This window comes from Geosmithia morbida (assembly GCF_012550715.1).
Source record: "Geosmithia morbida isolate 1262 chromosome Unknown scaffold_3, whole genome shotgun sequence".
In the NCBI taxonomy this organism is placed as follows: Eukaryota; Fungi; Ascomycota; class Sordariomycetes; order Hypocreales; family Bionectriaceae; genus Geosmithia; species Geosmithia morbida.
This window is the reverse complement of record NW_023336190.1, coordinates 1,603,747-1,624,986: the sequence shown is the minus strand read 5'-3', so window position 1 is coordinate 1,624,986 and position 21,240 is coordinate 1,603,747. Positions and strand designations below refer to the sequence as shown.

Genomic DNA, 21,240 nt, shown 5'->3' with positions numbered 1-21,240 from the left:
ATCAGTCAGTGGCTATCGTTAGTCTGCCAGTCTCCCAATTGAATGCTTCATATTATTTGAACTCGGGCACATTCACATATACAACATTACTGCTAATAGTATAAATCACCAAATATTCATGGTCTAATTCCTCCCGGTCTCTACCCAAATATCACTACTACCAGTAAAGTCGTGTGTGCCCATCATCACCTCGTACATCATCATCATCGACATCATCGTGAAAACCCCTAAGCTCTCGGACTCCCCTCCCCTCCCCCCGGGTGGTCCCTGAACTGGACTCTCATGCTAATGCCACTGCTATTATTAGCCAGAACCACATGCCCAAACAAAAACAGAGAACAGCCTGTAGTCGAACTTCCTCCTTTTATCCCTCCCTCAGTCATGTTCCCTCCCATTTCACACCCTCACTCCAGTCTCCACCACCATGTCCCTCCCCACGGCTCAAACATCCATAAAGTCCTTCTTCCAATCGAAGCCGCCGAAATACGCCCCTCCCCCAGGATCAGCAAAGCCGGCACAAGCTCCCGCACCAGCTCCCACTCCCGCTCCCGTGCCTCCCCAGAGTGGCCTCACAGTCGAGGATGACGACGACAACGACAAGAACAACATCCCTCACGAAGCGACAATCCGCCCTGTGACATACTCCGACCTCAATGCACTCCGCCGCATCAACGCCCTGCTCCTCCCCGTCCCGTACCCAGAGGACTTCTACCGCCGCGCCGCCGAGCAGCAGCACACCTCTCGCGTCATCACGTGGTCCGCCCCCGACCCCTCGGGCCAGGGAGAAGATGCGAAGGTGATAGGGGGCGTGGTGTGCCACGTCGAGCCGTCCGCTCCCGGCAGCCCGTCGTCGACGCTGTACATCCGGTCTCTGTGCGTCCTGGCGCCCTACCGCGGCCTAGGGCTCGCCTCGGCCGCCGTGGACGCCGTCGTCGCGTCCGTCCGCGCCGCGGACCGGAGCGTCAACACCATCTCGGCCCACGTGTGGACCGACAACGAAGACGCCTTGGCGTGGTACGAGGCCCGCGGCTTCAGGCGCCACGCCGCCCGGCCCATAGCCGGATACTACCGCAACCTGCGGCCCGACTCGGCCTGGCTCGTGCAACGCGATATCGCCGCCGCCTCTCCTCCGTCCGCACGCGGGAATGTCCCTGTCCCTGCCCCTGCCCCTGCCGCTGTGAGGCCTAGTCCCACGGCTGCCGTGGTCAATCTGCCCCCCATGAGTGCCGCTCCTGCCGCCGGTGGTCCGCCTATGGGCGGTCCCCCCCGGAGGCCTGGGCCCCCGCTCCCGGGGCAGTCGTTCCAGAATCAGCGTCCCGAGACGGAGTGGAACGATCTGCCCGCCGACATGGCCGGTCTGAACCCCAAGGCTGCCGCTTCTGGCGGTGGCCCTCCCAGTGGTGGGAGCAGTGCCGCCTCTTCCCAGCCATCTTCTCGTAGCGTCTCTGCTGCTCGAAAGAAGAGGGACAGGTCCTATCCTGCTGCTGCGTTTGGTGCGTGAGGGCGGGGAAGCTTCCAAAAAAAAAAGGGACTTATAAAGACAACGGAGAAGGAAGATTATACGACTTTACGAGCTATCAATCGATACAATGGAGAAAAGAAAAGAACAAAAAAAGGGACATGTATTATACTACGAGGCTCTGATTACAAGGGAAGAAGAGGAAGAAGAACGTATCAATTACAGTCCCAGCATGGGGTTTCCTCTAACTAATACTGCTACTGCTAGTATCAATACCACTGTTATCGCGGACATTCAAACACGGTTTCCGGTCTGGGTACTACTAGTATAATATCAAATACTTGACTTATACGTAATCATCATAACACAATAGATACTGCCAAGTGGTAGTCCGCAGCATCACTCTCGCGTATCTTCGAATGAAAAAAAAAAAAATTTGTTTCTCATATATATATATATATATAATCAGATAATGAAGAAAGAATATAAAGAAGAAAAAAACCGAATGCCAGTGACCTCCTACTCCCTCATACAGTTATAGGAAACAAGAAAAAAAATCGAATGGGGTTGTTTACACAAAAATAAGAGTTTCTTTTACCAAAAGGCCCGCCCGCTGCGGTCCTCGGTGTTTCTTTTTCGTCTTGTTCTTCGTTTTCCTTGCCGGTTCATAATGAGGGGACGTGAACTCCCCCCTCCCCCCCTTTTTTTCAACGTCGTCGGGCCCACCAGAGCGCCGCCGCGGTGGCGATGCCAGCAATACCCACGGCACCGGCCACCATTGTCATGTTTACCCATGCCCTGTGAGCGGCGGCTGTACAGTTTGTCAGCATCACTGTTGTACACGTGTGCGGGGAAAGGGAAAAGGGAAGTGAACATACCCTGAGCACGAAGGTGGGCGAGTTCTCGCCTGACGTCGTTGATGTTCTCCTCGCCCTTCTTCATCTTCGAGGCCACGAGGGCAATGAGGGCGGCTCCGACACCGCTGCCGTCCTTGGCAATGCCGATACGGATGCGGTTGGTTCCCTGGATGCCGATACCGTCGATGGAGCGGAGGGCCTCGTAGATCATGTCGCGGAAGTAGGGATAGTGCTCGACCAGGCTGCCGTCGACACCAATGTCGACGATCTCGTCGGGGTCTTCGAGCTTGCCGGACTTCAGGGCGATGGCACCGATAGCCACGGCCGAGAGGCGGGCGGCGCGGCGGGCAACAGCGTTGCAGACAGTCTTGAAGGCCTGGGCGTCCTCGAGGGCGGGGGCGTAGACGTCGAGCTTCTCGAGCTCTTGGCGCAGCGTCGACAGTTCGGGCGTGTTATCGGCGGCGGCGACGGACATGATGGCCGTGTCGAGGCCCCACTGCTTGAACATTTTGCACTGAGGGGGGATGCTGGTCGTCGTCAGGCGGTCGTTGGTGCTCGAATTGGTGTCGCGGAACAGCGACGTCTCCTCGTTGCGAATCATGTCGACGACGGCCCGCCTGACAATCTCACCGAGGAACATGCCCGAGATCCTCTTCTCGAACATCTGGAAGCCGGGGTTGATGCTCTCGGCGTCGAGCTCCTTGTCCCACTTAGTCTGGGGGAGCACGTTGAGCTGGTTATCGAAAGACCCCCACTCGGTGTTGACAATCATCTCGCCCGTCGAGTCGTCGTACTCGCCGACAATCTCCTTCTTGATGTTGCTCGTCTTCTCAATGTAGGCGCCGTTGGTTCCCGTGCCAAAGATGGCACCCAGCAGCGAGCGCTGATCTCCACTCGACGTGTAGGAGCGGGCCATGAGGGTGCCGACGGTATCGTTGACCAGGGCAGCGACCCTCACAGGCAGGCTGAGCTTGTCAATCTCGGCCTGCAGGAGGGCGCAGACGTCCTTGCCGACGGCGTCGGGGATGTCGAAGCCCTTGGTCCACCTCATCAGCTTGCCCGAGTTGATGGCGAGCTGCTCGACGGGGAAGGAGAAGGTGAAGCCGAGGTAGAAGATTTCCTCCTCGCGGTAACCCTGGGGGAGACTGAATGTGGGGCGGCGCTTCCGGCGGCTCACAAAGTGGTCGTTGTGGTGCTCCTTCAGAAACTTCTCAATCTGCAGGGCCAGAAAAGAGAAGAGCTTGGTGGCGGAGTCGGTGACCATGTACTCCTTGGGGATGGGGACCTTGTCGTAGGTTAGGTTAAAGGTGGTGTCGCCGTTGAGCGTGACGGAGCAGACACGGAAGTTGGTGCCACCGAGGTCGACGGCGAGGTAGAGCCCCTAGGTGGTGGTGTCAGTACGATTGATTGCATTTGGTCGTGGTCGTGTTAAGACCTGCTAAAGAGAGGTGTCGAAGAAGCAAGCAGGCGCAAGCAGAGGCAAGGATAAGAGACCACGCGAGCAACGAGCAAAATATAAAGGGAAAGTCGAACGCGGGATGAACGAAGGAAAGAAAGAAGGGAAGAATAAAAGACGATTGGGAATCATACCTTTTCCTTGCCGTTGGGAACACCAGTGACATAGGTAGGAATTTGGCTCATGCTGGTACCATCCTTTTCCAAACCCTCGCCTGTGAAGAGAGAATTGAGATTAGCACGTGAATGATTGCGTCACAGCATGTTCAGAGAGTGGTAGATCAGGATGAAAAGGTAATAGAGGCAAAGAGAGGGGGGAGGGGGGAGAAGCATACTCATCTGATCCAGAAATTCCTCGACATGACGATTGAGGTCTTCATCGGAAAAGTCGAATTGCGCAGAGATGCGCTCAGTTTCTAGTGCGAGAGCCATGTCTGTGAATGGGGCCGAAGCTGGCGGTTGGAACGGAAAGGACGCAGGATTGGCGCAAAACTAATACAGGCGGCGGTCGTCGTAGGAGGTGAGAGACGACAGAAAATATGAGGTGGGTCGATGGGAAGAGATGAGGCAGCAGAAGGAATAGTAGTAGTAGAGGAGGAGGGAGGAGGAGGAGGAGGAGGAGGAGAAGGATGAGGAGGATGAGGATGAGGATGAGGAGGAAGAGAGAAAGAAGGATGGAGAAAGGAAGTCTTTGAGAGAGCAAAGGCGCTGCCTGGTGTCGTGGAGCAAGAACTGGACGAGCTAGTCAAGAAGGGAAAAAAAAAAAAAATAGAGAAGATGGTGTCAGTCTTAGCAGTGGACACTCTTAGTCTTTGGGCTGTTTAGGCCTGTGCAATGGTCCCGGAGGCTTGCGGCGGAGTACGACGTAATTATACAGGGGCTCGGAAGCAATGTGGGTTCGGTCTGGGGCCACCCACACGCTTTCAGAGGGGCCTCCAGAGTGACAGAGGGGCACTGAGGGGCGTCATGGGGAAAGATTCGCCGAGTGCCAAGCTCAGGCCAGCGCTCCGCAGAGGGAAGGGTTGGATGGATGCAATCATGCAACGCAATGTTGGATGGTTGGGGGAGAAGCGGGGAGGAATTGGGGGAGACGACAGGATCCTTCACGGTACCAAGTACAGATTACAGATTACGGAGTAAAGGTAATACAGGTAACAATCAATCGATGTCGATGATGATCCATCATATCAATGAGAGGAAGACGAGAGAAGAATGAAAAATAATAAATAAAATCGATATTAGTAAAAACAAGTAAATAAAGACAGCAGTAACGATTGTAATAATTTAAACTTGCCGAGACAATGACAATGACCGCGATCAGACAAGTCAGGCGGTTGAGGCAATAATAATAAGGTGACGAAGATGATGGTGATGGTGATGGTGAGCCACTCCCCCGGTTGCGTCGGTATTCGTCGTCGACACCGCCAATGTCATTACCTAGAGGAGGTTTCGTTTCGCCCCCCCCCGCGTTATTGCCCCGTGGGAACGGCCTCGGCCACATTATGGCCGACGGGTTCGTCTTCGCTTGCGTGGTCGCGGCGGCTGCTGTGGTGGCGTCGTCCGTCTTTCGCTAAACACGAGAACCGAGGAGGCTGATAAGACGGGTTGATACGGACGTCGACCCCGGCCGTTCCTCTCCCTCTCCCTCTCTCTCTCGCCTATCTTGAGCAATACCCCGAATTGGAACCGGAGTAAGACAAGTAGACGTGAAAAAGAGAAGAAGGGGGGGGGGGGGGAAACGGGCCGCAGTCGTGCAGATACCTGGTCTACAGAATGTCTCTGGTCGAGGCAAATAATAACGGGTGGCGGGGTCCGTCTACCACGGGTCTCGAGTACTAGTGGGTGCCGTTGGTGGTGTGCAGGTACTATGCAGTATTAATATCAGTATGTACCAAAAACATGGAAGGTAGTACGAGTGAGTGTTTACTCTGTTCGAGTCTCTCTGTACGAGTCTCTCTGTACAGATATGTGTCTGCATGTCGTATTTAGTATATAAAGTACGGGGGGATAGGAAATCGTAAGAGAGTAGAGCCAGTCAAGTACAAGTACTCGTGATGCTACGAAACGGTGCGAGTCTTTTAGGAAGGATGCAGTGATAAGCTCTTGATGCTTTCCCGTATAGGGCAGACAGGGAAAAGGCCCGAAGGCGGTGAGGACGAGTTCTGGACTCTTGCTTTTCCTGCTCTGGCTGGTTCGCACCTGCCACAATTCCCATTCTGTCACCTGCACCCTTCGTGGCCCTTGAACTGCACGCGACGGCTAAATGATTGACATCGATTCAACCGACCAGAGAAGAAGAAGGAGGCAATTCCCTGCTTTCTTCGGTTCTTCTGGCTACTAGCATGTCACGTCGGCATCATCGAACGTATTATTACTACACGTCGTAATATAACATCATTCACCCCTGCCGGAACGGTCAAAAATACGCGCAGCTACGACGAGATCATCTCTGCACACTGCACAACTGCACGCAGCCCGCCAATCCCGCCTAGGAGAATTACGAGTATGATATTTCACTGCCGAATGCACGCGCACGCACACACATACACTTGCAAGATTGAACGATACTACTATCCAGATTACAGTCTACGGGTACTACGTACGACCAGGGTAAGATGAAAGTCAAAGAACGAGACCTAGAAAAGACGCCAGCAAGGCCTGGGACAGGCCGAAAAGAACAGGAAAGATACGTACACCAAATGACCGCGTGACCATACCCCGAAAAAAAAAAAGAAATAGTCGGTCGGTCCGGGTGGCCCAATTCCCACGCAACGCCGTAGACGGTCCGACTCGCCCCAGCTTCTATTACTCCGTACTACTCCGTACTACTCCATACTACGAGCATTACAGACATTATTAATACTCCGTAATAAAATCGACGCTGTTCTTGGCCCCAGCAGATGGATCCTTCTAGCACTGACGCTAAAGGCTCCAGTAACCGGGGCCAACTTAAGCCGCATCATCATTCTCGGTCACTGCTCCTGCCTCGCTCCTGCCTTGCTTCTGCTCTGATCTGGCCTTTGCTCTTGGCCTCTGCGCACTCCGCATCTCCCGCGTTCCGTGTCCCGTATCCTGTGTCTTGGCCCTTGGGCCCTGGCCACCTGGCAAGTCACATGGCAAAACCACCTGGCAAACCCATGTTCTTCTTGGCTCTGGGGTCCCATAATTGACTGATCGGTCAGTTTCACGGAAGTCAGGCTGGCCAGGTTAGTAGTAGTGTAGTAGTAGTAGTAATAATATCGCCGTAATATTATACGTAGACCTGTAGTGCCTTAATCGTCCTGGGGTCCTGGGGAAGAAAAAGAAGAAGAAAACAGGGGAAGAAAGAACCCCCAATACCCACGAATAGGTACCTGGCCGAGTAATACGACGTACGGAACACTCGAGATTGGGTGGGAGGAGGGCTAAGAAATATTATGATATATGATAATAATAACGATAATAATAATAGTAGTAGTAGTAGTAGTAGTAGTAGTAGTAGTAATCATAACAACGACTATGATGACTATGATAATAATCAATCCGCATCACCTGCTTCTCCGTATTTCGGCACATTCCTCACGTCACCTCAATCGCGCTCCAAAGTCTGGAGAGTTCCTGTTCTAACTTCCAAGACACTGGAGACCCCGCGGTGACGCCATGTTGTGTTATCATCTTTCCCACCTACTCCGTAATACTACCACTCCGTATTATTACTCCGTATTACAGTCTACATATAATATTACTCGTACTAGGATCTAGCAGCAGCACACTGTAGTCGTACGAGCAGTCGTCGTACCATTCCCCTGGTTTGCTCCCAGCACCCCAGGTCTGTCACATGGAAAGCTTCCATCCGTTGATCAACACACTCATAATACTGCTAAACATGCGCCGGTCGCCTCCCCCTCACCTCGCCCTAGGTATACCGATCAGGACCGAACAAACCCCGTTTTTGCCGAGCCGGATCGAGGGTGAGGTGATTGATCCGATGATGGATATCATCAGACCAACCAACCGTCGGCTTCAATCCATAGCACACGCACGAGACGATCGACAGATGAGGGGTCGGAGATGTCCATCAGACAAGGACAGACACCTTACAGAGTCTCTCTGCCCACATTCCGACCCATCATCATCACTCTTCTGATTCTTTACCCTGTGCTCTCATAAACACCTTTCCCATGGCAAGAATGCCGAACTCCCGGATTGACGATGATACCCATCAAAAACGTCATCACCAACGTGGCCACCGCAGACTCTATCCTCCAGGGTGCCAACGTCATCGGCAGGACCGAACGACTCCAACAACAACATCCTCACCACCTATGCCCCGGCATTCCTCGCCCTGCTGCACCGCACCTTCGACACGGCCTGCAATGCCCTACTCAAGAGCTGCAGGCTTCGTCAGGCCGAACTCGACCGCGGCGTCCTACTAGACCTGCTCCCCAGGACGAAGCACATACGCGACAATGATGCCTAGAAGGATGCCACATCCGCGCCCGGGCTAGTCGACCGACGTATCGAGATCACCTGTCCCACTGATCGCGAGATTGTGGTGAAGATGACCAATCCTAATGTGTGAACTTACATGGCCGACATGGAGGATAGGTGACTCTTTCCACACTCCTATCCAGCCCCTGATCCCAAATCTTGCCCAGAGAAGCAAGCAATCAAAAACACTACCGGCTGTATACTCTGACCCTATTGAATGATACTCCAGCGCCCCTACTGAGACAGCATTATCGACGGCCAAGTCAACCTGCACGACGCCATCCGACGCCAGGCCGTCGACTTTAGGTAGGGATTGAAAGAGTACAAGCTTCGAACAGGCCGGACGCCCCCGCCCCCTCCGCTCGTCCTCCGACTGAAGGGATGGAACCTGGAAGAGGAGCACGTAACGGTGGACGGCGAGCCCACCGTCGGGCGATTCAAGTTTGGGCTGTACTTCTTCCACAACGCCGTGGAGTCGCAGCGACGCGGCTTCAAACTGAGCTTATCACTCCCCAAAACGGAGGGTCCCCAAAATGGAGGGTCACCTGGAGGCGCGTCTGCAGAATGGCATCTCCGACCTGGCGCAGGACCGGCTGTTGATGTCCCGCGGCACCGTCGGCACCACGGTGCTCATCGAGACTATCTTAGCCGCCTTCAAGATAAAAAGAGATCTCCCATGAGCCGCGCGGCCACAGCGCCGGCCTCAGCCGGGGCAGGTGGGACTGCATCTTCAGCGTCATCAAGAAGTCCTGCCAGAACCCGGACTTCGTCCCGCCCGACCGGTCCGCCGTCGCCATGACGGTGCCCTTCATGGACGCCTACGTCGAGCTACGCATCCATACGTGCCATCGCGGCGGTGTGCACGCCATAGGCGGCATGGCCTCGCATATCCCCATCGAGGACGACCGGCAGGCCAACGACCGCGCCATGGACGGCGTGCGCGCCGATGAGGTCCGCGAGGTCCACGCCAGCCACAATGGCTCCTAGGTTGCCCACCCGGCCGTCGCGGCCATTGTCCCCGACCGTGTCCAACCGCCACATGCCGAAGCCTAACCAGCTCTTCGCCGCAGGGTGGACGTAAGCGTCTCGCGGAGCGGTTCGCTCAACATGGATGTCCCCGGTGCTGTCACCGAGGACGGCATCCAGAAGAACCTCAATATCGACCTAGGCTACGTGGAGGCATGGATTCAGGGCAAAGGGGTTGCGTGCGCAGCAGATCTATCTTATGAGCTGTTTTCTGGTCTCTCTCTTTTCTTTTCCCCCTTGCTGTTTTACCCTTCACTTCCTTGGGGACTATTCCCCGCATCCCACCGACACGACAGAGAACAACAGAGGATGCCGCCGCGGCAGAAGCATCGCGCAGCCAATCCTGGCTACGTGTTCGTCACGACGTCACCACATTCGAAGGGGAAAACGTTGACAAGGCATATCATATGCCTCTCGTCTGCTGAGGAGGGTGCACAGACGGTATGGAGGCCAAGGCTCCCAAGAGAAACAAGTATCAGCCTGTGGCGCAGTACTTTGCCGGACAGATATGTGGCGAGGACTATTGCCGACTTTTTGGCCTCGTGAATGTTTTTTTCTCTCCCCTGCCGCCCTCTTTTCACACCCTCTCCTCTGCCTCTTGGGTACTGCTCTGAGTTGAGTGAAAACGTACGACTGAGTTTGATTCGAGGCTGCAGTGCAGTGAGATTGCGCAGACTGTATCGCCTCGACGGCGTACAGACTAATAGGTTCGGCTTGGAAGAAGAGGGATCGGAAGTGGGAATATGGACTGTGAAGTGTTGACGCTGTTTCAGTATCCAAGGGGTGGCTGGCCCTCTGCTCGTGTCGCACCCACCCTACATCTCCCCGCCCCGAAGTCGAGAGATGATGGATGCGGATTCCGCATGCGAACCCGTGCCTCGGAATTTCCCAGGTCCAGAGCGGGTCACAGAGTATGGGAGGATCAGAAATTGTCGACAGGGAGCCTGAAGGGGGTTTGCAGTTGATAGCTGCAGTCTGTAGAGTGCTGGGGAGAGAGAGTATGCTATGTGTGTTTCTAAAAAAAGAGTGTATTACGGAGTAGCTACTAGCTAGTATTCGGACTATTACTCGTAGAGGTAAGGCGTACTGTCTATCAAAACCATCAGCGCCAGTGTATCGATCAGTCTCCCGGCGTACTACCGACGTCAAATGTCACAGGCCGCAGGTACCGGAGTACTGCTACGGAGTAATATATAACAGTCCACTACTCGACGCTCGTGTAGGTATACGGAGTATCGTATGTACTATTACTAGCAGCATGCGGTATGGGCATGCCGTGTTTCATTTCCGGGGACTACAAGTCGAAAGCGAACCCGAACGCTGTCCCGGGATCGAGAAAGAGTAGACCTATTCTCTCGAAACCGAGGTTTTGAGCAGGAGCCGCAGTGGGTAATGACGATGCTGATCATTTTCACTTCAACCTCGAAGGGCACGCTGCACCGACGTAATATAATACTGAGTGCACGGAACGCTAAGGACAACGTGGGGTGCTGAAGGGTGGCGGCGTACTCTAAATTTCAGTCGGTATGATTATTATTAGCGTACGAGCATGAATCAATACTTTTCTCGGTGTTCGGCCCTCTCCTTCGTAAATCTGGCATTGGCAACCCCAAACAGGTCTGGTCCCACACGCAAAGCGCACAGGCATACTCTCGTGCACAGCCATAAACAAGTCTTGGCGAACAATTTGTCATGGCCTCTCGGTACTCTCGTATGTAACGGAGTAGTAGCAGTAGTAATAGTTAGTAGTAGTAGGAGTAGTAGGAGTAGTAGTAGTTAGTAGTAGTAGTAGTAGTAGTAGTAGTAGTAGTAGTAGTAGTAGTAGTAGTAGTAGTAGTAGTTTGTAGTAGTTTGTAGTAGTACATGTGGTAGGATATTTGAGCAAGACATACGAGTAATACGATGCAATGGCTTGTCTGTTTGTTTGTTCCTAACCGTGGTGAGTTTGGGTATCACGACGAATCGTTTCTCCTTTCTGATTAGGTAGTTATCTAGATAACATTTATAGCGCTCACGGTATCACTCCGAGCAGAATACATGTACATGCATCTACCCATGGGTGGAGGAGGGATAGACAAGAGCACGTACGAGTCCGAGCAGAGAGAGGAATTCCCCGTAGCCGCCCTTTGTGCCTTGTCTGTGTCATGGATGGACGAAGGGCACACTACAACTCCCCCCCCCAATTGGACAGGAGAAGAGACAATTCCTAGGATTGAACATGTACGAGTACGAGTAGAGAGGGACATGGATGGGATGTACGACGCTCCGCAGTTTGCTGCCATTAATAATATCGCTCTTGCTGCAGCACTGGACCCCTCTTTCTTCGGGGGTTCAGCCTTACCTGCGCCTACTTCTTCTGCTGCTACGTTCAATCTTTCAAGAATCGTATGACAGATCCTGAATGCCGCATCGTTAGCATCGCTGCCGTCTACAAGTATTACATGAGTTATCACAACCTCCTCCCCTTTCGTACTCCTGTTCATACTACGAGTATGTAACGGCGACCGGGTGGCGCAGCTCATTGGCCTAATTTAGTACCTAAGGCTGCCAAGGCTCAGCCACCGGCGACTGAAAGGATGGCCATACTCGTACTGCCAAGTAGTACGAGTACATGTAAGTCGGGGACAGACAAGGGTCGGAAGGAAGGATTTCATCCGTGGGAGGGATCTAATGGTACAAGGATGCTGATCAAGTTTTTTTTCCGGGGAATGCTGCGATGATGAAGGGGAGAATATGTCAGCAGCAGCAGTTGCTGGGATATTTTCTTGCTTACGGCGTGCTGGACATGTGCGGCAGTGGTGAAGAATAAAAATAAGAAAATGTATTGAGTATGGTAATATATAATATCATGTACTAGAGATTGGTTCATCATACCGTATAAGGCGGTGTGTGTGTGTGTGTGTGTTGAGAGACGAAAGGGCACAGTTGAACTACACGTACAGATCTGTACGAGTATACCTGTGATGCTGAAACCGAGATATCTGCAACCCGCAACCCATGGGTGACATCGAATAATTCCGCCATTCCTTACGGAGTAGCAATACTGCGCCTGCTCTAATGCCCTGGCGCGTGTGCGGTGCTGTGTTGGCTCAATACGATCTACGACTCGTATAGCCTCCATCGCCAAACGAGCTGTTTCGCTGGGCGCCCAGGAATTGTTGACCAAGCCCAGCCAGCCTAAAGGAGCGTCCGGCCGGTGACCTAACCAGTGAGACAGTGAGCCAGGGACAGCGAGCCAGGGCCCGGGGCCCAGGGGAGAGTCGCCCCGCTATCGTGCGTCTCGAGTCCTATGGACGGGCGGGAGGTACTTGCTGGTTACGGGCAGCCTCCATCATCCATACCTGTACGCGGTGGTCTACGTATATGTAGGTACTGTACAGGCCAGCTTAGAGAGGATAGAGCCAGTATTATCAACCCGAGATACTGACCTTTACCCGTAACACTCGTACTGGCCAACCTGGAAAGCAAGCTGCTGCGGCGGGTCTGATTCCCCATATTGACTGTCCCGCGCCCGCTTTCTCACCTATTTCTCCGCCCCTCACACCAACCCCTCCCCTCCATTGTCCGTTGTTGCATCCAAAACGCCGTAAGCCATTCATTTAGCCCAGGCGTCCTTTCTTAGACACACGTTATTACTCCTCCTCCTCCTCATACTTTCTTCTCTCCTTCCCTTTCTCTCACTCCGTCACTGTCCGTGCCCTTAACCCCTCTCCTCCCTCCCCACCGTTTTCTCTACCCTCTGGGTAGAAGTTTTCTGTCCCGTGTTTCACTTTCTCCTCTCTCTATCCTTATGAGCTCCATGAATTCTCGCCTCAAGAGCTTTGGCTTTGGAAAACGCAAGTCCGCCGCCAGCTTTCAGGGTGCTCCTCCGCCGTCATCCGCTCACAGCAGCAGCACCACAACGACAAGCACATACAATACGCCTCCCCCGCCTTCATCGTCCGCCCCGCCAGCCGCCCTCGGCAGTGGCACCACGTCGCCTCCCCCTCCTTCCATCGGCCATTCGCCATCGCCCACAGGTCTCGCCATGAACCCCAACAACCGCCCTCCTCCAGGCTACTCGCCCGGCTACCAGCAGGGTGGTCCTCCCCCTCCCGGAACCCCCGTGGGTCGCAGCAGCCACCACGGTCAGAACAGGACACCCCCCAGCCAGATGGTCGGCGGGCCTCCCCCCATCAACACTGCTCCTGCCGGATACCCGCCCCCTCACGCCATGGGCGGCCACCCCGCCGGCTATGGCGGCGGCGGCGGCGGCTACCCCCCCGGACCCCCCCCGCCGGCTGGTGGTCCCATTGCTCAGCAGTACGGGAACCCGGCTGCCGAGGTTGAGGGCTCTAGCAAGAGCAAGTCGCAGCTCATCGTCGGAATCGACTTTGTACGTGTTCCCGGTCGCGGTGGAGGACGATACGGAGGAGAGACCCGAACCGAGAAGGTTGAGCTAACTCGTCGCAGGGTACCACCTTCTCCGGCGTCGCATTCGCTTTTGCCACGAACAACGAAGCCAAGGAAGACATCATTACCGAGTGGCCCGGTGCCGGCTCATATACCAAGCAAAAGGTGAGCGGGGGAAGAAGAAAGGAGCGGGCAACACAGCTATGGCACTTGAGACTGACCATCGCACAAGATCCCCACCGTTCTGTACTACGATCAGTACCAAAAGGTGGTGGGATGGGGCCCCGATATCGCCGACGCCCTGGCCCCTACCGGCTACCCCAAGCCCGGCGTGCAAAAGGTCGAGTGGTTCAAGCTGCAGCTGATGCTCAGCGGCAACACCTACATTGACCCCATCAACCTGCCACCGCTGCCCCCGGGCAAGTCGGAGATCGACGTGGCCGCCGACTACCTGTTCAAGCTGCGCCAGGCCATGCGCTCGGCCTTGCAGAAGACGCTGGGCGAGGTCTTCAACCGTGAGGAGCGCAACATCCGCTACTACCTGACAGTCCCGGCCATCTGGAACGACGCAGGAAAGGCCGCCACGCGCGCCGCCGCCATCCAAGCCGGCTTCCTGCGCGACGAGAACGACAACCGCCTGACGCTCATCTCGGAGCCCGAGGCTGCCGCCATGTTCTGCTCCAAGACGGGCCTGCTCAACCTCAAGGTCCACGACGCCGTGCTCATCGTCGACTGCGGTGGTGGTACTGTCGATCTCATCTCGTACGAGGTCGAGGACGAGAACCCCTTCACCGTGTCCGAGTGCACGGCCGGATCCGGCGACTCCTGCGGTTCCACGGCGCTCAACCGCAACTTCAGCAACATCCTGCGCACCAAGATCCGCAAGATGAAGCTCCCCGACGGGTCCAAGACGGCCGGCCGCGTCTACGCCAAGTGCATCATGGACTTTGAGAACCGCATCAAGGCCGACTTCCGCAACAACGGCCAGAAGTGGGCCGTCGACGTCGGCATCGAGGCCGAGTTCCCGGAGGCCGGCATCGAGGAGGGCTACATGACCTTTACCAACGAGGAGATCCTGCAGTGCTTCGAGCCCGTCGTGAATCGCATCCTCGAGCTGGTCCGCAACCAGATCATCGCCATCCAGGCGCAGAACCGCGCCCTCCAGAACATCCTCGTCGTCGGTGGCTTCGGTGCCTCCGAGTACCTCTTCCAGCAGATCAAGCTCCACGTGCCGCCCCAGTTCCAGTCCAAGGTCGTCCGCCCAATGGACTCGGTCGCCGCCATCGTAAAGGGCGCCGTCACCGCCGGCATCTCGGAGCGCATCGTCACCCACCGCGTCGCCCGTCGCCACTACCTCATGGCCACGCTCCAGCCCTTCAAGGAGGGATACCACCCCGAGGCGTACCGCGTGCCCTCTCTCGACGGAAAGGACCGCTGCAAGTTTACCAGGCAGATCTTTGTCCAGAAGGGCCAGAGGGTCAAGAATGGAGAGCCCGTCAAGGTCTCGTTCTTCCGACAGGTTGCCCCGGGAGCCACCCTCATGTACGAGGATGTCCTCTACGCCTGTGATGACGATGTCTGCCCCGAATACACCAAGGATCCTCGTACGTCTCGATCCGGCCACTCCCTTCTCTCCGCTCACTCACCGAGCAATCTGCTAACTCTGCGACCACCATAGGCATCAAGGAAGTCGTCACCCTCACGTCGGACCTGTCGCGCAAGAACCTGGAAAAGGACTTTGAGCGCATGGACACGCCGCAGGGAACCTTTTACAGAGTCTACTTTGACATTTACCTGACCCTGGACGGGTCCGAGTTCAGCGCCGAGCTCGTCTGCCAGGGAGAGGTTATGGGTCGCTGCCGAGCGAGGTTCAGGTAGGGTAGTTGAGGAAGGGGACTCTGTCTTGAATTCAACAGAATTCAAGTACACCCGAAAAATGTACCACTACATACATTATTACTACCTCGCTACCTTGACACCCTTTTTCAAAAACCCTGACCATAAAAAAAAAGAGATACCCTGTAAGGTTGGCTTGGAAGAAACAGACGATGCATCTCTCTACGTTAGACTAGCTGCCCTTTTTCCCCCCCTGTTTCCCCCCTGTTCTTTCTTCTTCTTTCTACACCTTCTTGCCACTGCCGACACTTTTTGTTCTCTCTTGTTTCTTCTTAATTCCGCGGTAGGGGAGGGAGTAAGTCCATGTTTTCTATCTCGTTTTCTATTCTCGCGCCTAAAGGTTTTATGGGCAGATGATATATAGCAAATGAGACTCAAAAGATTTGATCAGCCATCCCGGTGAAGACTTGGACATATGAACACAGACCACAGGAATCACATACTTTCCTTCCCACCCACTGGCAACATAAGATAAACTCGCTCACAGCACCAGCCTATGCAACAAGATCTAGAAGAAGAAGGAGAAACAAGAGAGGAAATGCAATATACATTTTTCTAAAAGAAAAAAAAAGACCTTTCTTTTTTTTTGGTTTTCAAATCTTCCAAACGCCAATAGCAAAATGTTCATATAAATCCAAATGAACCACAGGTCTCATTTTCTGCATCAGGGGCCTCAACCCCTCTTCTCCTTGCGTCTACGCTCCCACTCAGCCCTCTCATCATCATCGCTCCCACTGAATTCGGCGTCGTCGTCACTCTCGTCGTCGTCAGCCTGGACACCGTCGTCGTAGATCTTGCTGTCGTTGTCCTTGTTTTTGTTCGCGGCAGGTGTGGCGTTGACATAGTCGCCGGCATTCTGCGAGGCGAACTCGTGCTGCTTTATGACGTCCCTGAGCTCCTGGTTGGACGGGTCGACGAGCTGCCAGGGGGTGACGCCCTGACGGTTCCGTGCGCGGGGGTTGGACCCGGCCTCGAGCATCATCTCCACTAGGGCCTTGCCGAAGGGTCGCTGGGCGGCGGGCTCGTCGTTGAGCCAGCGGATGACGGAGTGGAGGGGGGTGTCACCCTCGATGCGGGTGACGGGGTCGCATTCAAAGTCTGGTTGATCGAGGAGGAAGTCGATTACTTCGTCTTTTTTTTTTTTTTTGTTCACGGACAAGGCGTCAGCCCAAGGTCAGGAGGTGTAGATTGGAAGGAAGGTGGTGGGGGGAAGAAAGAAAAACAGGAGAGCAAGAAAGAATGGAGAGACTGTAAAGCGTACAATGTCCTCGTAGTGCTGCCTCGTGATAGAGATGGTTGCCCAGAACGGTGACGGTCTCGTTCAGAAGCTTGGAGATCACGTCGTCGGGCTTGTCCTCCAGAATCTCTTCTAGGAGGTCGGTGTTGTTACCGCGACAGGCGGCGATGAGCTGCTCCTGGATGGAAGCTCCCTAACAGTCCAGAAAATGAGGTCAGTCTTCTTCGGCTGTTCCCTTGTTTCTTTTCTCTTCCTCCTTTTCCTCTTGTCTTCTCGTCGAGCGGGGTCCAGGTTTACCTCGTGTTCGTCTTCGGCCATGATGAGAGAGTTGTGCGTTTGTGCGTGGTGTGTGTGTGTGTGTGTGTGTGTAACAGAGTATGTATAGGGAGGGTTCACCGAGGAGCGGACAGTTCGCGAGAGGGAAAGACTCCAAAAGAGTCTAAAAAAGGGGGAGGGGGCGAAAGAAACAGAAGAAGAAGAAAAAGAAAAAGGGTTCAGGAGGTTTGCATAAACAAGATTGCAGCACAAGGTTGCGACAGATGATGGACGGGTAGATACGTAGGAATTGTGGCGGGGTTCCTGGAAGATGGAAGATGGGGGGGGGGGGACAGACATTGATGACCCCCAAGCGCCCGAGCGGCGGGGTCAGCGGTTACAGTGGACGTGCAGCCATAGAGGCTCCAATGGATGCCTTTCTCAACTGTTGTAGCAGATGCTGCGCTATAATATCAATGTATTAGATGTACTGACAATGCGGGATCTTGATCTTAATACCTTGGGGGCCATTTTCCGACTAGGGAAACCCCACTGATGACGAAGGAATATTTTTTTCCTTCTCTCTCTTTTACTTCTTTTCTTTTTGAATGTCTCAACTCTCTTTTTGCTAATCAATACACAACAACAACAACAACACTGGGACTGGACGACAATCATGCTCCTCTGTAAGCTATTCACCCCCATTCTCCTACTCTGACCAGCTTCTCAACTAACTCTGAACTCTAGTCTGCCCCCACTGCGCCAACATCCTCACCGTGTCCCTCACGAACCAGGGCACCAACCGTCTCGAGTGTCGAACATGCCCCTTTGAGCACCCCATCGTCGACCCCGTCTTCTCGCGACGAGCATACGAGCGCAAGGAGAAGGAGGATGTATTCGGCGGGCCTGGAGCGTGGGACAATGCGCAAAAGGGAAGGGTGCAGTGCCCCAACGACGGCTGCGACGGCGAAGAGGCTGCCTTCTTCCAGGTGCAGATCCGCAGTGCAGACGAGCCTATGACGAGCTTCTACAAGTGCATGGCTTGTGGGCATCGGTGGAGGGAGAACTGATCTGATTCTTCCGCCTTCTTTCTCTTTATTCTCTCTCTTTCTCTTCTTTCGCTCGAGGGAGGCGCTGGCGTTTTCATTTTTCCAAGCATGTGAAGCATTTTCAAACAGGACCGAATGCAATAGCACACTGGCCTCCTTCCTTCTTCCCCGGGTATCGCAGTTTCGTAGTAATCGTTTTCGGGTACCGATGAGTCGCCGTCTATGCCTCCTGGTGCCATTCTACAGCCGCGCGCATCTCGTCCTCCACCAGCTTCTGCACCAGATCGGGACTGATGATGTCTTGCCGGAACCGCTCCTGCTGTAGCAGCTCGAGATGTCGTAGCGTGGGACCCGGGTAGGTCAGGTATCGCAGGTACGGAGGGCGCGACCAGTATTGCAGGTAGTCGAGGTAAGCGATGAAGGCGGGCTGGGAGAGGAACTTCTGCGCGGCCAGGTGATTGAGGTAGAAGGGGTTGGCGAGGGATTGGACAAACTGGCGTGGCCCAGAGTCAGCGGCCAGGGGTGACCCCTCGGAGGGGGAGGGAAATGGATGGGGAGAACTCACCTCGAGCTCGATTTCGAAGCGGCTGAAGCCGCCGTACTTTGGCTCTTGGCCGTCCGAGGGAGGAGGCTGCGGCGAACCCATTGTCACGTCGGGGGCGGAAGGTTCAGCAGACATTGCGTAGGGTCGAGTCCTGCTTGGCAGAGGAGCGGCGTAGAAGAGAATGGCTGTTTCCGGGCTGTGACGGAGGTTGAGGTCGAGGTTTCAATGTCTGGGTAGGTGGGTGGATGTGCGTTGTCGCTGTGATGAAATAAATGGCCGGTTGGTTGGAGATTTGGAGCTCCACTGATTGTCATTATTAATAGTGTCTTTCCCTACAGTAATCCGTAACAGCAATACTCGTAATAATCCCTCCACTTGATATAGATGGCGGGCAACAGCAACAAGAGGGCGTAGATGACCAAAAACTTAACACGAAAAGAGGACGAAATATCGATTCTTTTTGCACGAAACCAGATAGTTCACCTTACATAAAACCAGAGGGAATATTTACATGCAATTCCATGCCAACCTGACACAATTCAGCAGTCAACCAACATGTATTGCGTATGAACGTAGTGTCGTCACCTGTCGCCACTCCCTCACTCACCAGCTTCATTATATAATGTCATGGAAGTCATCAGGAAGCAGGCAGCAACATCGGCTCATCGCCCTCTACGAAACACCTCATCCGACCACGAAACAGGATAGGCACACACACAACCAAGACCGCACATCCCACCCACACAGCTCTGCTGTCTTCTCTACCCGTCGACGCCATTGACAGAGGATAGTCATGGCCACCATCAAGACGCGCATCCTCATCATATCCGACACACACGCCGCACCTCCCAAGCCGTCGAGCGGAGGGCTAGATGAGGAGCTGTTCGATCCCAGATCCTACGGCCATGCTGTGACGGGGTACCGCGTCCCCCTACCCCCAGCCGACGTTGTGCTGCACGCCGGCGATCTGACGAGACGGGGGAGACCCCAGGAGCTCCGGGATGCTTTCAGCATGATCCAGGACATCGACGCACCCCTCAAGATCGTCATTGCGGGGAACCACGACCTCTGCCTGGACCCTAGGTACGAAGACATCTCTGCCGACACCTCGTCCGCGGATGCAGCCGCCAAGATCGTCAAGGACGCCGAGTCCCACGGCGTCCGCTACCTAGACGAGGGCACCTACACATTCGACCTCGACAACGGGGCCAGACTGTCCGTCTACGCGAGCCCATGGACGCCCCAGTACGGCTACTGGGCCTTCCAGTACAGCCAGGGCCACAGCTTCGCCATCCCGCCCGGCGTCGACATCGCCATGACCCACGGCCCGCCCTATGGAGTCCTCGACCTGGCTGGCGGGGGAGGTCGCTCCGAGCGTGCCGGGTGCCGGGATCTGTACGCGGCTGTGCGACGGGCGAAGCCCCGTGTCCACTGCTTCGGCCACATCCACGAGGCTTGGGGTGCCTACTTGGCTGGGTGGAAGGAGAGTTTCTCGCCCGAAGGTATAGACGCTGAAGCGTCCAAGACTGTGGCCAACCTGGATACCATGAGGCCACTCACTACCGATAGCCAGGACGTTCAGAATGAGAAGATGGCCAAGCTGAGAGATATAGCAAGACGGAGGGGCATGGAGCTGGACTTGACGCAGGGGGTACACAGGGTTGATCCTGGGGAGCAGACGTTGTTCGTCAACGCAGCCATCATGGACATCAGTTATAGACCTGTACAGCCCCCTTGGATCATTGATATAGATTTGCCACCGGCAACATAGAAGCACTCGGGATTTATCTGTCAAGGCAAAGAAAAAAAAAGGATGGCTTCTCTCATGGCGGTGACGACTAGCTACACGTAGTAAATTAACGAGCTAATCAAGTCGACGATATACAGAATGCAGCTCCGTCCCGGTTACCATTTCTGTCCCCTCTAGACAGCGAGACAGAGCCTCGTTTCTCCGAATCCCCTACAGAGCGGCAAGCAGGGCGGCGAAAGCAACAGCCACGCCGACGGCAGGCTTATCACCGGCGCTGGAGCCGCCGCTGTCAGAGCCAGCAGTCGAGGAAGCCTCGGATCCAGACGAAGAGTCGGTGCTGGAGCCACCGCTTCCGCCAGAGCTGCTGGCCGTCTCGCTGCTATCGCTGCTGGTACCAGTGCTGGTAGCGCTCGACGCGCCGGAGCCTGAGCCCGAGGACGTGGCAGTGGCGGACGACGAGCCGGATCCCGAGGCCGACGAGGCCGACGACGACGACGACGAGCCTCCGACGGACTTGCCGCACGCCTCGGAGACGGCGGCCTGGGCGGCCTTGAGCTTGATGGTGGAGCAGGAGCTCTTGAGACACGACTCGGAGGCGGTGTAGATCTTGTCGATGGCGCCGCAGAGGCACGTCGTATCAGTTATGGAGGAGCAGCCTCCCTGGGAGAGGTTGGAGCTGACGCATTTGACCTTGTATCATCTGTCAGTTCCAGCAATTAGATGCCATGGCAGCGGTTGGGAAGGGGGACATACCGCGCAGGTGGGGAGGCTGCTGGCGGCAGAGGCCAGGCCGACGATGGCGAGGAGGGAGACGAAGCTGGCCTTCATGGTTGCGGGTGGTTGCGAAGTC

At 55.0% G+C, this 21,240-nt stretch overlaps 11 protein-coding genes across 11 annotated transcripts; 7 read left to right on the top strand and 4 right to left on the bottom strand.

The window, feature by feature from the left end:
* Positions 1 to 424: 424 nt before the first annotated feature.
* GMORB2_5433 (N-alpha-acetyltransferase 50) lies at positions 425 to 1,501 on the top strand (the record flags this gene model as incomplete). Its single annotated transcript, XM_035467407.1, has 1 exon — positions 425 to 1,501. The coding sequence occupies one exon, from the start codon at positions 425 to 427 to the stop codon at positions 1,499 to 1,501; it is 1,077 nt and encodes a 358-aa protein (XP_035323419.1).
* A 665-nt stretch (positions 1,502 to 2,166) lies between these two features.
* Positions 2,167 to 4,203, bottom strand: GMORB2_5432 (hexokinase; the record flags this gene model as incomplete). Its single annotated transcript, XM_035467406.1, has 4 exons — positions 2,167 to 2,270; positions 2,338 to 3,697; positions 3,907 to 3,986; positions 4,107 to 4,203. The coding sequence occupies 4 exons, from the start codon at positions 4,201 to 4,203 to the stop codon at positions 2,167 to 2,169; spliced, it is 1,641 nt and encodes a 546-aa protein (XP_035323418.1).
* A 3,759-nt stretch (positions 4,204 to 7,962) lies between these two features.
* On the top strand, positions 7,963 to 8,230 carry GMORB2_5431 (malate synthase; the record flags this gene model as incomplete). Its single annotated transcript, XM_035467405.1, is given in 2 exon segments — positions 7,963 to 8,020; positions 8,040 to 8,230. The coding sequence occupies 2 exon segments, from the start codon at positions 7,963 to 7,965 to the stop codon at positions 8,228 to 8,230; spliced, it is 249 nt and encodes an 82-aa protein (XP_035323417.1).
* Positions 8,231 to 8,774: 544 nt separating this feature from the next.
* On the top strand, positions 8,775 to 9,228 carry GMORB2_5430 (malate synthase; the record flags this gene model as incomplete). The annotated part of the gene is made up of 2 exons (XM_035467404.1): positions 8,775 to 8,867; positions 8,911 to 9,228. 2 exons carry the CDS (start codon positions 8,775 to 8,777, stop codon positions 9,226 to 9,228), a joined length of 411 nt encoding a protein of 136 aa, XP_035323416.1.
* Positions 9,229 to 9,348: 120 nt separating this feature from the next.
* GMORB2_5429 (malate synthase) lies at positions 9,349 to 9,692 on the top strand (the record flags this gene model as incomplete). The annotated part of the gene is made up of 2 exons (XM_035467403.1): positions 9,349 to 9,446; positions 9,566 to 9,692. 2 exons carry the CDS (start codon positions 9,349 to 9,351, stop codon positions 9,690 to 9,692), a joined length of 225 nt encoding a protein of 74 aa, XP_035323415.1.
* Positions 9,693 to 13,066: 3,374 nt separating this feature from the next.
* Positions 13,067 to 15,537, top strand: GMORB2_5428 (Molecular chaperone DnaK (HSP70); the record flags this gene model as incomplete). Its single annotated transcript, XM_035467402.1, has 4 exons — positions 13,067 to 13,642; positions 13,720 to 13,824; positions 13,892 to 15,263; positions 15,338 to 15,537. 4 exons carry the CDS (start codon positions 13,067 to 13,069, stop codon positions 15,535 to 15,537), a joined length of 2,253 nt encoding a protein of 750 aa, XP_035323414.1.
* Positions 15,538 to 16,228: 691 nt separating this feature from the next.
* Positions 16,229 to 17,110, bottom strand: GMORB2_5427 (ANK protein; the record flags this gene model as incomplete). Its single annotated transcript, XM_035467401.1, has 3 exons — positions 16,229 to 16,686; positions 16,817 to 16,985; positions 17,090 to 17,110. The coding sequence occupies 3 exons, from the start codon at positions 17,108 to 17,110 to the stop codon at positions 16,229 to 16,231; spliced, it is 648 nt and encodes a 215-aa protein (XP_035323413.1).
* Positions 17,111 to 17,723: 613 nt separating this feature from the next.
* On the top strand, positions 17,724 to 18,117 carry GMORB2_5426 (uncharacterized protein; the record flags this gene model as incomplete). Its single annotated transcript, XM_035467400.1, has 2 exons — positions 17,724 to 17,733; positions 17,795 to 18,117. 2 exons carry the CDS (start codon positions 17,724 to 17,726, stop codon positions 18,115 to 18,117), a joined length of 333 nt encoding a protein of 110 aa, XP_035323412.1.
* Positions 18,118 to 18,316: 199 nt separating this feature from the next.
* On the bottom strand, positions 18,317 to 18,775 carry GMORB2_5425 (uncharacterized protein; the record flags this gene model as incomplete). The annotated part of the gene is made up of 2 exons (XM_035467399.1): positions 18,317 to 18,625; positions 18,662 to 18,775. 2 exons carry the CDS (start codon positions 18,773 to 18,775, stop codon positions 18,317 to 18,319), a joined length of 423 nt encoding a protein of 140 aa, XP_035323411.1.
* Positions 18,776 to 19,433: 658 nt separating this feature from the next.
* GMORB2_5424 (DNA repair exonuclease SbcCD nuclease subunit) lies at positions 19,434 to 20,411 on the top strand (the record flags this gene model as incomplete). Its single annotated transcript, XM_035467398.1, has 1 exon — positions 19,434 to 20,411. The coding sequence occupies one exon, from the start codon at positions 19,434 to 19,436 to the stop codon at positions 20,409 to 20,411; it is 978 nt and encodes a 325-aa protein (XP_035323410.1).
* A 189-nt stretch (positions 20,412 to 20,600) lies between these two features.
* GMORB2_5423 (uncharacterized protein) lies at positions 20,601 to 21,218 on the bottom strand (the record flags this gene model as incomplete). Its single annotated transcript, XM_035467397.1, has 2 exons — positions 20,601 to 21,080; positions 21,144 to 21,218. 2 exons carry the CDS (start codon positions 21,216 to 21,218, stop codon positions 20,601 to 20,603), a joined length of 555 nt encoding a protein of 184 aa, XP_035323409.1.
* Positions 21,219 to 21,240: the final 22 nt, after the last annotated feature.